Source organism: Bactrocera oleae, chromosome 4, assembly GCF_042242935.1.
Source record: "Bactrocera oleae isolate idBacOlea1 chromosome 4, idBacOlea1, whole genome shotgun sequence".
NCBI classification, from domain to species: Eukaryota; Metazoa; Arthropoda; class Insecta; order Diptera; family Tephritidae; genus Bactrocera; species Bactrocera oleae.
Window position 1 is genome coordinate 44,322,786 of NC_091538.1, and position 13,074 is coordinate 44,335,859.

General features: G+C 38.9%; 1 protein-coding gene across 1 annotated transcript; it reads left to right on the forward strand.

The window, feature by feature from the left end:
- Positions 1-242: 242 nt before the first annotated feature.
- On the forward strand, positions 243-11,517 carry Cpr47Ef (Cuticular protein 47Ef). The gene is made up of 5 exons (XM_036362666.2): positions 243-463; positions 567-615; positions 9,231-9,858; positions 10,001-10,069; positions 10,140-11,517. The coding sequence occupies exons 2-5, from the start codon at positions 607-609 to the stop codon at positions 11,411-11,413; spliced, it is 1,980 nt and encodes a 659-aa protein (XP_036218559.2). The 5' UTR covers positions 243-463; positions 567-606; the 3' UTR covers positions 11,414-11,517.
- The last annotated feature ends 1,557 nt before the right edge of the window (positions 11,518-13,074 follow it).

Below are 13,074 nucleotides of genomic sequence, written 5' to 3' on the forward strand. Positions count from 1 at the left end.
AGACATTAGCGCTTACAATAACGGTTAGATGAGTTTGCAACACTGTCAACAGGAGTGTGTGTGTTGCGCAGCCGCAATGTGATTCTTTAGCGCATATGCATGTTGATGTGTGTGTGTAGGGGGGTTTGTGTTTTAGATTGTGTTTTGTGTATTTGCGAGTGCATTTGCAATTTTCAATTTGGCGCCAAACATTCAATACACGAAACTAGTATAAAAGGCGGAGAACTTTTGTCACTGACAGCATATCATTGCGAACAATAGATCGGAGTCAAAGTGTGCGGCTCCAAACGAATTTTTGCGCTAGATCATCCCAAAGAGGTTAGCGTTTAGGCAGCTGTGGACAGGATCACAACAGCAAGCATAAGGAATATTTCGAGTGTGTAGCGACTTCCATTGCGTGTGAAGCAAACTGTGAAAATCGGTAGAGAAATATAAAAGTGCTGTTGGAGTGCTTAATATAACGGTGTGTTGAATTTTTGACGAGTTATTCGAAAAAAAAGGATTTTTAAAAATTTTGCTTTCGTTCCATATATTGTGCGGTGTTTGAATATTTCTGGGAAGAGCAGTCTTCGAATATTTCTGGGAGGATATTAAACTGCGCTGAAAATGAGAGTGGTGAGTATGGAAATAATTTAAAATACATGTAAGCTTGTGTGTGACTACTGTTTACTTAGTACGGTGTTTGTTTTCTAATTGTGATAAAATTGCCGTAAAATAAGAAAAAAATCGAGGAGTTTGTGTTCATTAAAAAAAATTGTCTTTAGAATCAAAAGAACATAGGCTGGCTTATAAGAAAAATATGTAATTGTTAAACTGTAAGCCAAATACAAAAAAAAAATGAAAATAATAATAATTAAAAAAGCAAATATTTAACGTAGAATTTTCAATACTTCGGTTCTGTTTTTGTTTAAAAAAAATATTGAAAATTGAAAATGCTTATATTCAAATTTGTACTTAATATCACATTTTAAGTAAAAATATTTCACACAGAATTTATAGTTGTTGTATGTAAAGCTTAAGTAGATGGATTTATAGTATGTGTACTAATTAAAGACGGCGGCCACTAATTTAAATTTTATTTCGATACGGCTGATACAGTTATTTTCTGCCATATCCCATTGATTTTCTGTTAAAGACCTCATTGTTACCTATATTTACAATTTTGTTGAAGGAAAAGTACAATTTCTCCATGAGCAGGGTATATTAAGCCATGTCTGTCTGTCTGTACATACGCGAATTAGTCCCTCAGTTTTGGAGATATAGATCAAAAATTTTGCACACGTCTTCTCAAAAAGCTGCTCATTTGTCGGGACCGATATCGGACCACTATAGCATATATAAAATACATACATAAACTAGCAGAACGATCGAAATTAAGTCCTTGTATGGAAAACTTTTGTATTTGACAAATGTATCTTCACGAAATTTGAAATATATTGTTATTCCAGGCATTTCTATAATCTCCAAAGAAATTATTCAAATCAAATCGTTGTAGCGCATAGCTGCCATATAAACTGACCGTTCGAAATCAAGAAAAGTATATTTTGATACCCTTTTTTTTATACAAAGATACACCTGTGAAGGGTATTAAAGCTGCGGTGCAGCGGAAGTTAACATTTTTCCTTATTTTACAGGCATGTTAGTGTTCACAAATACCCACACATCATTTACAAACATTATTTAAAGTCAGTTTGAATGAATTAAAAATGTCTTCCAACTTAAATATTTTGCAAACAATTTTTTGACAAATTTGATTCTTGAATCGGTAAATAGCGGTATTTTATTTACAGAAAATCCGAATCGACATCGGATCAACAATATTATTGATATAAGCAACAAACATTGAATTAAATGTTTCTAAGGTATTTTCTTGAAATTATGCAAAAAAAAGTGCCTAAGGTATCTTTGGTTGTTTGAAAGCCAATAAAGCTACAAAATTTCAGTAAAAATGTTCACTACAAAGTTAAAGACTTTCGATACTTTTGGTAAGAGTTATCACGTAATTTTTATTTTAATTCCGTTTTCTTAAAACTATTTTGCCTTTTAGAAACAAAAGAGTTAGCAAAAATTTTTCCGATATTTATTTTTTTGTTTTTATTATTATACATATTTTTTCAAAACCTTTTTGTACGCGGATCCACCAATCAGTCCAGTATGTCATGCAATCAATTTGATATTTCCGATTCGCACACCTCACATGCATAAACAACAAATAGCCTACAACATTCCATTGTACAGACTTTGGCAAAATGTTGCTGCAACATGTGTCTAGCAGCACAAAGCATTTTCGGAAGACACCGCAAATGTATACAAATATATGTACATATTAATGGAAAATTCTCAAGCATTCGCATAAATTATACTGGCAGCCGATTTTCTCCCACTACGCAGACGTGACTATGACAGCAGCGCAGTGAAGATACCGTAATAGTAGCTAGTCAGCTTTGATTTGCATAAATTAAAATTCTCGTGCGATTGGCAATGCGATTGCCGGTGGCAGCTTGTCGGTTAGCTGATTTAGCGGTTTAAGCATTTTTTATCGATCAACGTTGCCACTGACAAACCGTCTTTTTTCGTTGTTTTTGTTGGATTTATGCTCTTCCGAAAGCAGCTGCCAAAATAGACACGCGAGTTGCATTTCCCAATCGGAATTTTACGGAATTTCCTACTGACGAAATTCACGCGCTGAATTAAAGCGAGTGGCGCTGGAGAATGAGAATGAAAATAAGAAGAAGAGGCAGCGACCGCAAAGAGTTGGCGTATTAATTGGCTGTTACAAGCGTTTAGTTACCATTTGATTCGGCTATGATATGTCAATCAAGTCGAGCAACGATTAAGTCCTTCAAATAATGCAACTTCTAAGTAGTAACGGTAGTAATCTAACTAATAACGGTAATAATCATATGACTTTGTTGTTTTACTTCACTTCGTTAGACTTTTGGGTTGGTCACCAGTGGCCATTAAAAGCGTTTTTGGCTTAAACTGTAACTCTATCACCCGAAAGTGCATGGAAAACAAAATGAAAAAAAAAACCAAAGCGAAATGCGCTACCCAGCAGCAACAAGGTGATACGCAAAGATGCAAGCAAGAGCAGTGCATATTTCGTTGGTGTGTCGAAGTACAACAAAAATTAGTCACGATTCGTGTGTTGCCACCGGTGCCCTGACGCTGCAACTTGCCGCGCTTTATTTGATTTTTATTTTTTATTTTTATTTTTATTTTTTAATTTTATTTTTTGTTCAATTTTCGTGTTTTTCGTGGATATTGTCGTTACGGATGCGCTTGGCGCAGCAATTGTTACAGCTGTTGGACGCTTTGGCAATATGCACCGCTTCTTTTGCGATTTTCGTTTTTAATTTTTTGTTGTTATTGGAAATTTGATGCGCTGCTGGGCACAGGCGTAGCCGAAATGTCCGTTGTTCTGCCGCAAATATTGCTGCATGCAAATACAATGTTCGAACAACTGTTTGTGGCATGTTCACCAGCTTGTATGCGATGGCATTTTACACACATACATCCATAAATTTGTGCAACAGCGCTAAGTTGTCATTCCACTTGTTTGCTGCCGCTTGCAAATGTCAACTATTTAAACCGCATTAGTTTTTATTGTTATTATTATACTTTAGATTGTTGTTTTTTTATCGCTTTTCGTTGCTCTCAACTCTTCGCTTGGGGGTTAGCCTATTTTCCACGAGTTCACTCGCTTTCGTGCGATATGTTGACAATGTTGCCACCAGTTATGTCAAACATACACACACGAACACAAATCATAACTGTGGTGTGGGATTCTCTTTATGACAGCCGAGTTGCAGAATTTTATGACGGAACTGACATTTGCCGCTGATGATGTAAATACTGACAGCGAATGCTTAAATAATTAAAAATAACATTTCAAGTTAGTTAATAGCAAGCTATTTTTAGTGAGTGTCGATTAATTCTACAGCTTATATTTAAATGCGGATAAGTATTACTTAAGCTGCCCAGCTATTGAGTCATCTTATAAGTGATAATTGCTAGCAGTTAATTGGATTTGTAGTAAGCGGATTTAGTTTGCATGAAGTTTCAATCAAATTGCTCAATTTTCTTCAGCAATTTACGAAATAGTTCACGAAATAGAAGCATAATTAAAGAGGTAGTAGGTTTTTTGTGATTGACCTGTCAGGCATTGACAGTAAGCAAAAAGCGTTGAAACCGTTTATTTTCTGAAAGTGTGCACGCCAAGTGGGTGCTGGCAGGAAAAAAGTGCTTTAGCAGGTCGCCAAATAATTACTACTATAATAAAATATATACATTTCATAATTCGTTTTTGCCTTGTTCGATGCTTAACCACACATAGTGCTACTTGTGATATAGAAAAAATTCAAAAATATTTAAAGTTTTACAAATATGGTTTTTTAAATGGCCGTTAAATATTTAAGTATGGTTTTTAAGCCCATAAAAGACATTTTCTAGAGATTTTTTAAAATGATTAATTCAGTTTTGAGTAATAGAAGATACTTATATACATAAGATCTTTCATAAATTAAAGATTATTAATGAAACAAATTTCAACACAAATTCTAAAGCTTTCATAGCTTTAAAAACCAGCATCCGTTTAGAGCCTTAAAGCATTTTGTTTTCTTAATATGTAGTTTTTTTTAACTTTCCGCTAAGAAAATGGAAAATTTTCTAAAAATCGGGAAGATATTGGTTTCACCCCATTTTGCAAAAATCGAGTTCTCAACAGATCTCGACGTTCTGAGGGTCGAGAAAGCTTCCCCGAACATTTCTACGATGATGTCCGTATGTCTGTATGTATGTGTGGACGTATGTGACCCTCTTAATGCTATTAAACTGCTCAACCGATTTGAATAACCTAAACCGCATTCCAAAGGGTTTCATTGCACTTGAATTTCGTGTAAGTTTGGACCCAATCGGACCAGTAGATTTCGAGAAATCTCAAAAATAAAAATTTTGAAAAAAATTTTTCCAAACGACTTGACCGATCGACACCAAAAACTAATCAGTTCTAAACCTTGAAGAAACACATCGTTTGCCGCAAACCGGGTCGAAATCGGTTGATTTACTTGCTAGATATCGAAAACGAAAAGTTTCGAAGTGCTCAAAAGCAGTGAAAAAAGCGAAATTTGAACGTTAGCGTATGAAATTAGAGGGAAGTTGCAGGGATGGCCCTTGAGGCCAATAATAATTACGTCACTAAATGGATTGAAACATTATTCATATTCAGAACCTTCACTTAGTAACAAAAAAATATATTGATCTGTAGACTGTATATATCGTATAATAACAACGCTGTACCTGCAAATACAGCACAATATTACTATTGTTGTTGTTGTATCGGTAGAACACATTCCCCAAATATCTTTATGGTCTGTTGTCGAACAATTCCGGGTCCGCTCCCGTTAAGTAGGCCCGACCAGTAGGCAACTCAAGCATTTAAATGTAAGTGATTATAAGGTGTAAAGAAACGTAAATTTAAAACTTCTTGTGACTAAGAAAAGAATGAGAAAAATTATTTTCGCATCATCATTGTGTCATCAAAGCACTTCAGGTCACTAAAAACTTCTCTAGGGAACCGTCGCCGGCCTCGCGTGTGAAGCTATATATGTGTTCTAATTATCACCTAGTTTAGCTTCCTCCGCGCATCTTCAGTGTCTCGTGTGGTGTTTATCGAGGGTTAATATACCGTGAAAAGAGACGTTCAAAAGGGCTGAATCAAGTATTGATCCCTGCGGAGCTCCTGACGTGACCTTTAAGGTTGGTGGTTCTTAAGAGGTTTTCTACATCTAGCTTCTGTCTTTCAAGAAGCTTGTCACCATTAGGCTGAAATAAGTAGGTATTTTACATATTTCTTTTAATATTTCAGCTATGTTATGCTATTGAGCGCTGATGAAGCCATTCCGTACATCCAGGGTAACGAGTTAGACAACTTGCCTGAGTTTGTTGTATCATCTGTGCGTTCCTCCCACACTCCTCATGACAGACATCAATTGCCACCACTATTGATATGCTAGGTCTGAAACCATTTTGCCCGAGTGATAAGCCGCGTGCTCTTGTAATTGCTTCTTCTATCCAGACATTTCAGAGCATGACTAATTAAAAATTATTTAATTTTTTTCTGCGTAAAAAACTCGCAAATAAGATGTAGTGTTTTTGCCTTTAGTGTTGTATTTAACATAATTTATACAGCTAATTACGTGAGTCGGAATAATAACAGTAAAATTTAAATTTTTGTACTCCATAACACTCTCAACTCATTGTAAAAAAATAATAATAATAATTCTCACTAATGTAGCCAGCAACTCGAACTGAAAAAATCAAAAAAACAAAAACGTTTCGACATCTTTTTTCCCTTCCCTTCTCTGTACACTCTAAAACAAACTTCAACTTGACACTCCAAAACCACATAAATGCCACTTTATATTTACTATTAAAGATAACTTAAGTTGCGTTTAAATAAAACCACGTGGTAACCGTTTATCTGCGGCAAAGTGTGAACACACACACATACGTACATATATGTGAGCACATCTACTTATCATAATTTTCTGCAGCGTGTTCGTGGTGAGCAGCCGACGTGAAGTGCAGAAAAGATGTACAAGTAATTTTAGCCAATCATGCAACCAAGAGAGATATACATAAATACATATATAGATGTGTGGTGCATGCAGTAATTTTCTTGTTGTTGGTTCCACCATGGTTGAGCTTTTGAATGATGACTCTGGCGCAGTTGTAAAACAAACTTGGCAAACAAAAGAAACAAACATATGCCTGTGAGTGACAAAGAGAGAAAGAGAGAGAGAGAGAGAGGGGCTAAAAGTTAGCTGGCGCTGAGCAATAAATGTCAAAGAACGGTTTAGAAGGTGCCTCAAAGTGGCACACAAAAATACAAAAAAAAAAACAATATATAAAAAATCAAATACGAAAAAAACATCAAATAACCAAAGTTATCGCGAGGAATATCGAATGAACACACATAAAGCAAAACTATTTGTGGCAACAACAATAACAACCAAGTGCCAGCAGTCAGGGGAAGCACTTAGTTACTAGCAGCGCATCCAAACATAAATCTTTGGCAAAAGATCTTGGCATAAAATTTTAAGTTTATGATGCCGCAAAGCACAGTTGCAATAAAAACGGCGCATCTACCATAAGTAAATCAAAAACGTGAGAAGATGCATGAAATGACTATTACAAAAACAAAAACCGCAAAAAAGCGACAAAGAAGAAATTCCACAGCATGTTTTCCATACACAAAAAAAATAAACAAAATAACCGTAATCCCAGCCACAACACCAAACTCATTTCTCATGCAGACAATCGCCACGCGGCGGCGGCTGCCGCGACGTATACGCAACCTGGCGACTGCCGGTGGAGCGCGCGGCAAGCAGCGGCGCAACGTGTCGCAGTTAGGCGTTCATTCATTCATAGTTGCATATATATACATACATATATATTGTAATTAACACTGCCTGATTTTGCCATGTTGCATCGCTAGTATTGACTTTGGTTGTGGAATTGTTGCAGCGCCGCTTTTGTTGCTGTTACTGACCTACCTCCCATTTTAAGTTGAAATTGTCAATTATTTGAATCGGTCGATCGAATTGCTATAAGTTCGGTGCAGGCATATGCATATGGAGACATGCACATACACACACACTCAAATGGATATGTGCATGCAATATTCGCTAAAAATAGGAGTGTTGCTGTGAAACTAACTCTAGTGTGAAGATGCCACCAACAAACTAAGCGTTTAGTTTGTTATTGTTATTGTTACTATTACTAGTTTGGTTGTTGCATATATATTTTTTTTTATTTTAGTTAGCCACTATATTTTATTTAGCAATATTGCAGGCAGTAGCTTACAGTTCACACTCATTGCTGGCTGGCCTACTAGGCGAACAGCAACAAATCTGGCGAAAACATATATGCGAGACTTATTATTAATCTTACATGAAAGTCTTTATGTATATTTTGTTGTTGTAGTGTCTTCAAACCGCTATGTTTGATTTTATTTAATTTTATATTTTTCGCATTTGGGTGCGCGGCGATTCCCTTCACTTTGTTGCTAATGATCATCGAAGTGTCGCTGACGACGTTGATTGGCCTGCTATTGTTGCTGACTAAAAAGATGTTACTGATCACTTAATTTTTCACGTTTTGAATATATTTTCTTTTAAGAAATGTGAGAATTTGTAAATTATATAGACAGTTACTTGCTATGTATGCAAGATTTCAGAGCAATGATGTCTTTTTAAGGCTTTTTACATAACCTGTGACTCACAAGTTGAGTTTTGTGATATTAATAGAAGTAAAAATCGTTAACTTCGGGCGCACCGAAGCCATAATACCTTTGACAGGTGCATTTTTATAGCATAAAAGACCTTTTTCTTGATATTGATCGGCCAGTTTGTATGGCAACTAATTGCTAGAGTTGTCCGATGTCGGCAGTTCCGACAAATTAGTAGCTTTTTGGTTAGATAAGGACGTGTGCAAAATTGCATTTGAATATCTCAAAATCTGAGGGACTAGTTCTCGATTATACAGATAGACAGACATATGTAGAAAAACCGAGTCAGCTCGTCATGCTGATCATTTATATACAAGTATGTATATATAGTCTTTGACGTTTCCCTTTAGGTGTTACAACGTCGTGGCTTAATATACCTTGTTCAGGGTATAAATATTGAGTTAAAATAAGAGTAATCATATTTAAATATGAAAGAAGCATCAATAGGCTTCAATATCAAGGTGTATATTTCAAATAATAGCGATAGAAAGGGTTTCGAAACTTTATTCGAGTACTTTACCAATAATTTATTGATCGGCTCATGAATGTTTTAATATTCTGTTTTACACAGACTTTTTAGCGTAAGTACGGTATTCAGTCCATTTATTTAAAAATTACTGTCGCTATTTTTGAATTTTTTTACGACAGGATTAAGTGCACCGATAAAAACATTGTTATGCTACGGGTCGTATCCTCCCATTCAGTATCAGTCTAATAAAAAGTATTCCGTTGATTTAGAAATACAATTATTTTAGATACCTTATCGATAATTTTTGGGACAATGATATAACTAACATAGAAATAATTAAAATAATTATTAGAGGAATCTTTTACAGAAAATCCTCAATATTATACGACGATAATATTTTGTTTTTAAGTTTTTTATTTAAGTTTGTATATATGCACGTAAATACATACATACTTGCTTCTCCGATTTCAGCAACTCTTCATAACGCTATTAGCTGTAGCGCAAAGCGCACGGTTGGACAACAAATACCTGCCACCACCGGCAAGTGCAGCCAGTGCGGGTGGCGGTCCGGGCCTGCAAGGTCCTGGCGGTAGTAATTTTGGACTTGGCGGTTTTTCAGGCGCCGGCGGTCCTAGTCGGCCCATAGGCGGGGGTGGTGCTCCCGGTGGATTTAGTGGCGGTAGCTCGCCCGGTGGTGGTTTTGGTGGTGGCGGTCGTCCTGGTCCCTCGGGGCCTGCACAACCTTCCGGCCCACCAATACCAATACTGTCGTACGTAAACGAAAATGATGGCGACGGTAATTATCGCTTTAGTTATGAAACCGGTAATGGCATTAAGGCAGAAGAAGAGGGCACAATTAAAAATAAGGGCTCAGAAAATGAAATTGCCTCTGTAATGGGCACGTATTCGTACACAAATCCGGAGGGTCAACTTGTTGAAATTTCATATATTGCTGATGAGAACGGCTTTCAACCATCTGGAGATGCCCTGCCAACCCCACCACCAATTCCTGAAGAAATTGCTAAGTCTTTGGCAGCGCAGGGTATCTCAGTAGCACCTGGCGGTGGCTACACCGGCGGACCTGGTACTGGAGCTGGTGGTGAGTTACCTGTCAATTTTTAAGTGTGATATAAAAATTGAAATCAAATTAATTGATAATTTTTGATGCTTATTTCCTCTTAATTACTTTCAAATTGCTTTTAAAGTTGTTAACTAATTAATCCCTATGGTGTACTTAATAGTATATGGCGGCGCAGGTGGTGGAGCAGGAGCTGGTGGCTATGGTGGTGCCGGACGTGGTGGTACTGGTGGTACGTTATTGGAAAAAGCAAAAAAAAATATTAATATTGAATTGAATTATTTCTTCTCTCTACTTCTCAGGTGGATATGGTGGCGGATCCGGAGCTGGCGGTGCAGGAACTGGTGGAGCTCCAGGTTTTGGTGGCGGTTCTGGTACCGGAGGTGGTTCAGGATATGGTGGTGGTGCTGGCGGTCGTGGGCCAGGAGGCGCGCCAGGTTATGGTGGTGGTCCCGGAGCTGGTGGTGCCCCAGGTTTTGGTGGTGGAGCTGGTGGTCGTGGAACAGGAGGAGCACCGGGATACGGAGGCGGTCCAGGAGCGGGTGGGGCACCAGGCTTTGGTGGTAGTCCCGGTGCAGGCTCAGCTCCAGGTTTTGGAGGTGGTGCTGGTGGTGCAGGTGGTCGTGGACCCGGCGGACCAGGAGCAGGCGGATTCGGCGGAGGAGCAGGTGGTGGTGCAGGTGGTGGTGCAGGTGGTGGTGCAGGTGGTGGTCGTGGGGCTGGAGGTGCAGGCGGAGGTGGATATAACTATGGCCCCGGCGGGGCAGGTGGTCCTGGAGCTGGAGGAGCTCCTGGTTTTGGTGGTGGAGCTGGTGGTCGGGGTCCTGGAGGATCTGGTGCTGGTGGTGCTCCCGGTTTCGGAGGCGGTACTGGTGGTCGTGGTAGCGGAGCGGGTGGTTCGGGAGCTGGAGGCTATGGTGGTGGCCCCGGTGCTGGTGGTGCACCTGGTTTCGGTGGTGGTGCTGGAAGACCCGGAACCGGAGGGGGTGCACCTGGCTTCGGCGGTGGAGCTGGAGGTCGTGGAACTGGTGGAGCCGGTGGTCAAGGCGGTTATGGTGGAAGTGCTGGCGCGCCTGGATTCGGCGGCGGTCCCGGGGGCCGTGGACCAAGTGGCCCTGGCGGTGCACCTGGCTTTGGAGGCGGTGCTGGTGGTCGTGGTCCGGCAGGTCCAGGAGCTGGTGGTTATGGTGCTGGTGGTGCACCTGGTTTTGGTGGTAGTGCTGGAAGACCTGGAACTGGTGGTGCTGCACCTGGCTTCGGCGGTGGAGCTGGAGGTCGTGGAACTGGTGGAGCCGGTGGTCAAGGAGGTTATGGTGGTGGTGCTGGCGCGCCTGGATTTGGTGGCGGTGCTGGTGGTGCACCCGGTTTTGGAGGCGGTGCTGGTGCTCCCGGTGGACGCGGCGGTGGTGGCCCTGGCGCTGGCGCTGGTGGTTTTGGTGGTGGTCGCGGTGGAGCTGGTGGACCTGGTACACAGTACGTGCCACCAGCTGCAGGTGGCGCTCCCGGGGGTGGACCAGGTGCTCCCGGTCGGCATGGGAGTGGTGAATTCAATCCACAAACCGGCTATAATTATTAAAATGTCGGTGTTGATATCAAACCTCGAGACGATCGCCCTCCACAATACGCTGACGCTATTCCAAAATACGCTGCCCATTATACACCTAAATACTCATAAGTGCGCACTTACTTAAATTTGCGACAGTAAATTTAGGTCCTTATCTACAAAATGTGCCTCTTTAGCGTTAATTTATTTTCGCAAGCTAAAACTGCTTTTCTCAATCACTCGTATCTTCAGTTCATCTGTTAATTAAATCCACCCACTATACATACATTCTAATTTACTATAAACAAACTTGTGTACATAAATATTTGTATAAACCATTATAATGATAATTCGTTTAAGAAAGTGAATATTTTAAATGGCTAGTGAAGAAGAAGAGAAAAGAACGTATCGTTATAAAACTATATTTTTCTGTGAATGTTTAAGCTATAATTTTTCTGTATATAAATAAGTATCTGTTTGATGTTTTATTTACCGTTTCCATTTGTGTTAACATAACTGTTTTCTTTTTCATTTTAATTGTAATGATTTCTATGTACTCGTATTTAGGAAAAACAAGATGTGTAAATGAACGAATAAAACCATGTTCGAAAAATTAAATATTTTCTGTATTTTCCCATTTTAAATTTCTAACTCAATGTCACAAAACCATTATAGAAGCATTTGGCAAGGTTAAGGGGAAAAAAGTTTTTCTAATTATTTGAACTATTCAAAATATATGCTTAACAATTTTGACATTTGTTAATAGCATTTCCTGAATACGGAAGGCTAATTTTACATCAGTAACTTTTAAACTCTGCAGTGTTGGGTTCCAAGTACTTGTATAGTTGTAAGTTGTCATGATTTGAATTTTAGTCAAGATGAAAGTTTGAACAAAACCAATGTTAATATTGTATTTGTGGGTTTTAATCGCAGCAATGCCAGTTTCAACAAAACTGGTCAATAACTATGAATCTTTCTGTCCATAATAGACATTTAAACCGACGAAATTTAGGGTGAAGTCCTTTGTTAAAGAAAATAGCACAACTCTTTTGGTATAGACTACATGATAAAATTTTGCGGCGTACCCAAATAGCTTTGCTAATATGTACTTAAACAACTTCAAGCTTCATCGCTGAACAAAATTTTCTTTTGAAAATCAATATCGGTGGCCCTCTCGTTTTGGCCTCATTCACTGAACGTGCGACGCGCTTGATGGTAGTTCGGCTTCAATATTTGCATGAGTGGGTTTTTGTAAGCGCACAAACCAAGATCATTCCGCGAAATCTTCTATAAAATGGACAGTGGACTTGCTGCGCGAGTTACGTCAAGAGCTCTACCGAACCCTACTTTCTCCCAATATAGTGCATAATATTGCCAAACCAATTAATTGTAACCCAAAACCGTTTTCCAAACTCTAAACTTCCGCTATACAAATGCTTAATACGAACAATTAGTAATTGTTTTCGTAAGAAACGAAACAGATTGTCGACCAATAACCCATCGACCCACTTACACTATGACTTAGTCGTTTTCTTAATGTCTGGTTAAGCGCTTAACCAGAACGTAATCGGCAACATGTTGAAAAATGGTTAGCAACCTCTGCCAGTTAAGTTATGTTAAACTTTACCGACATAAGTAGTTTTGGTTAGTCTCCAACCAGCAGTCAGTTGTAAAAAAACCCTCAGACGGGGGCT

What these genes read in the sequence shown, in the direction of transcription:
- Cpr47Ef (XM_036362666.2), top strand. An exon ending in ACCTGGTACTGGAGCTGGTG is followed by an intron (nt 9,859 to 10,000) that starts GTGAGTTACCTG and finishes TGTACTTAATAG; the next exon opens with TATATGGCGGCGCAGGTGGT. An exon ending in CGGACGTGGTGGTACTGGTG is followed by an intron (nt 10,070 to 10,139) that starts GTACGTTATTGG and finishes TCTACTTCTCAG; the next exon opens with GTGGATATGGTGGCGGATCC.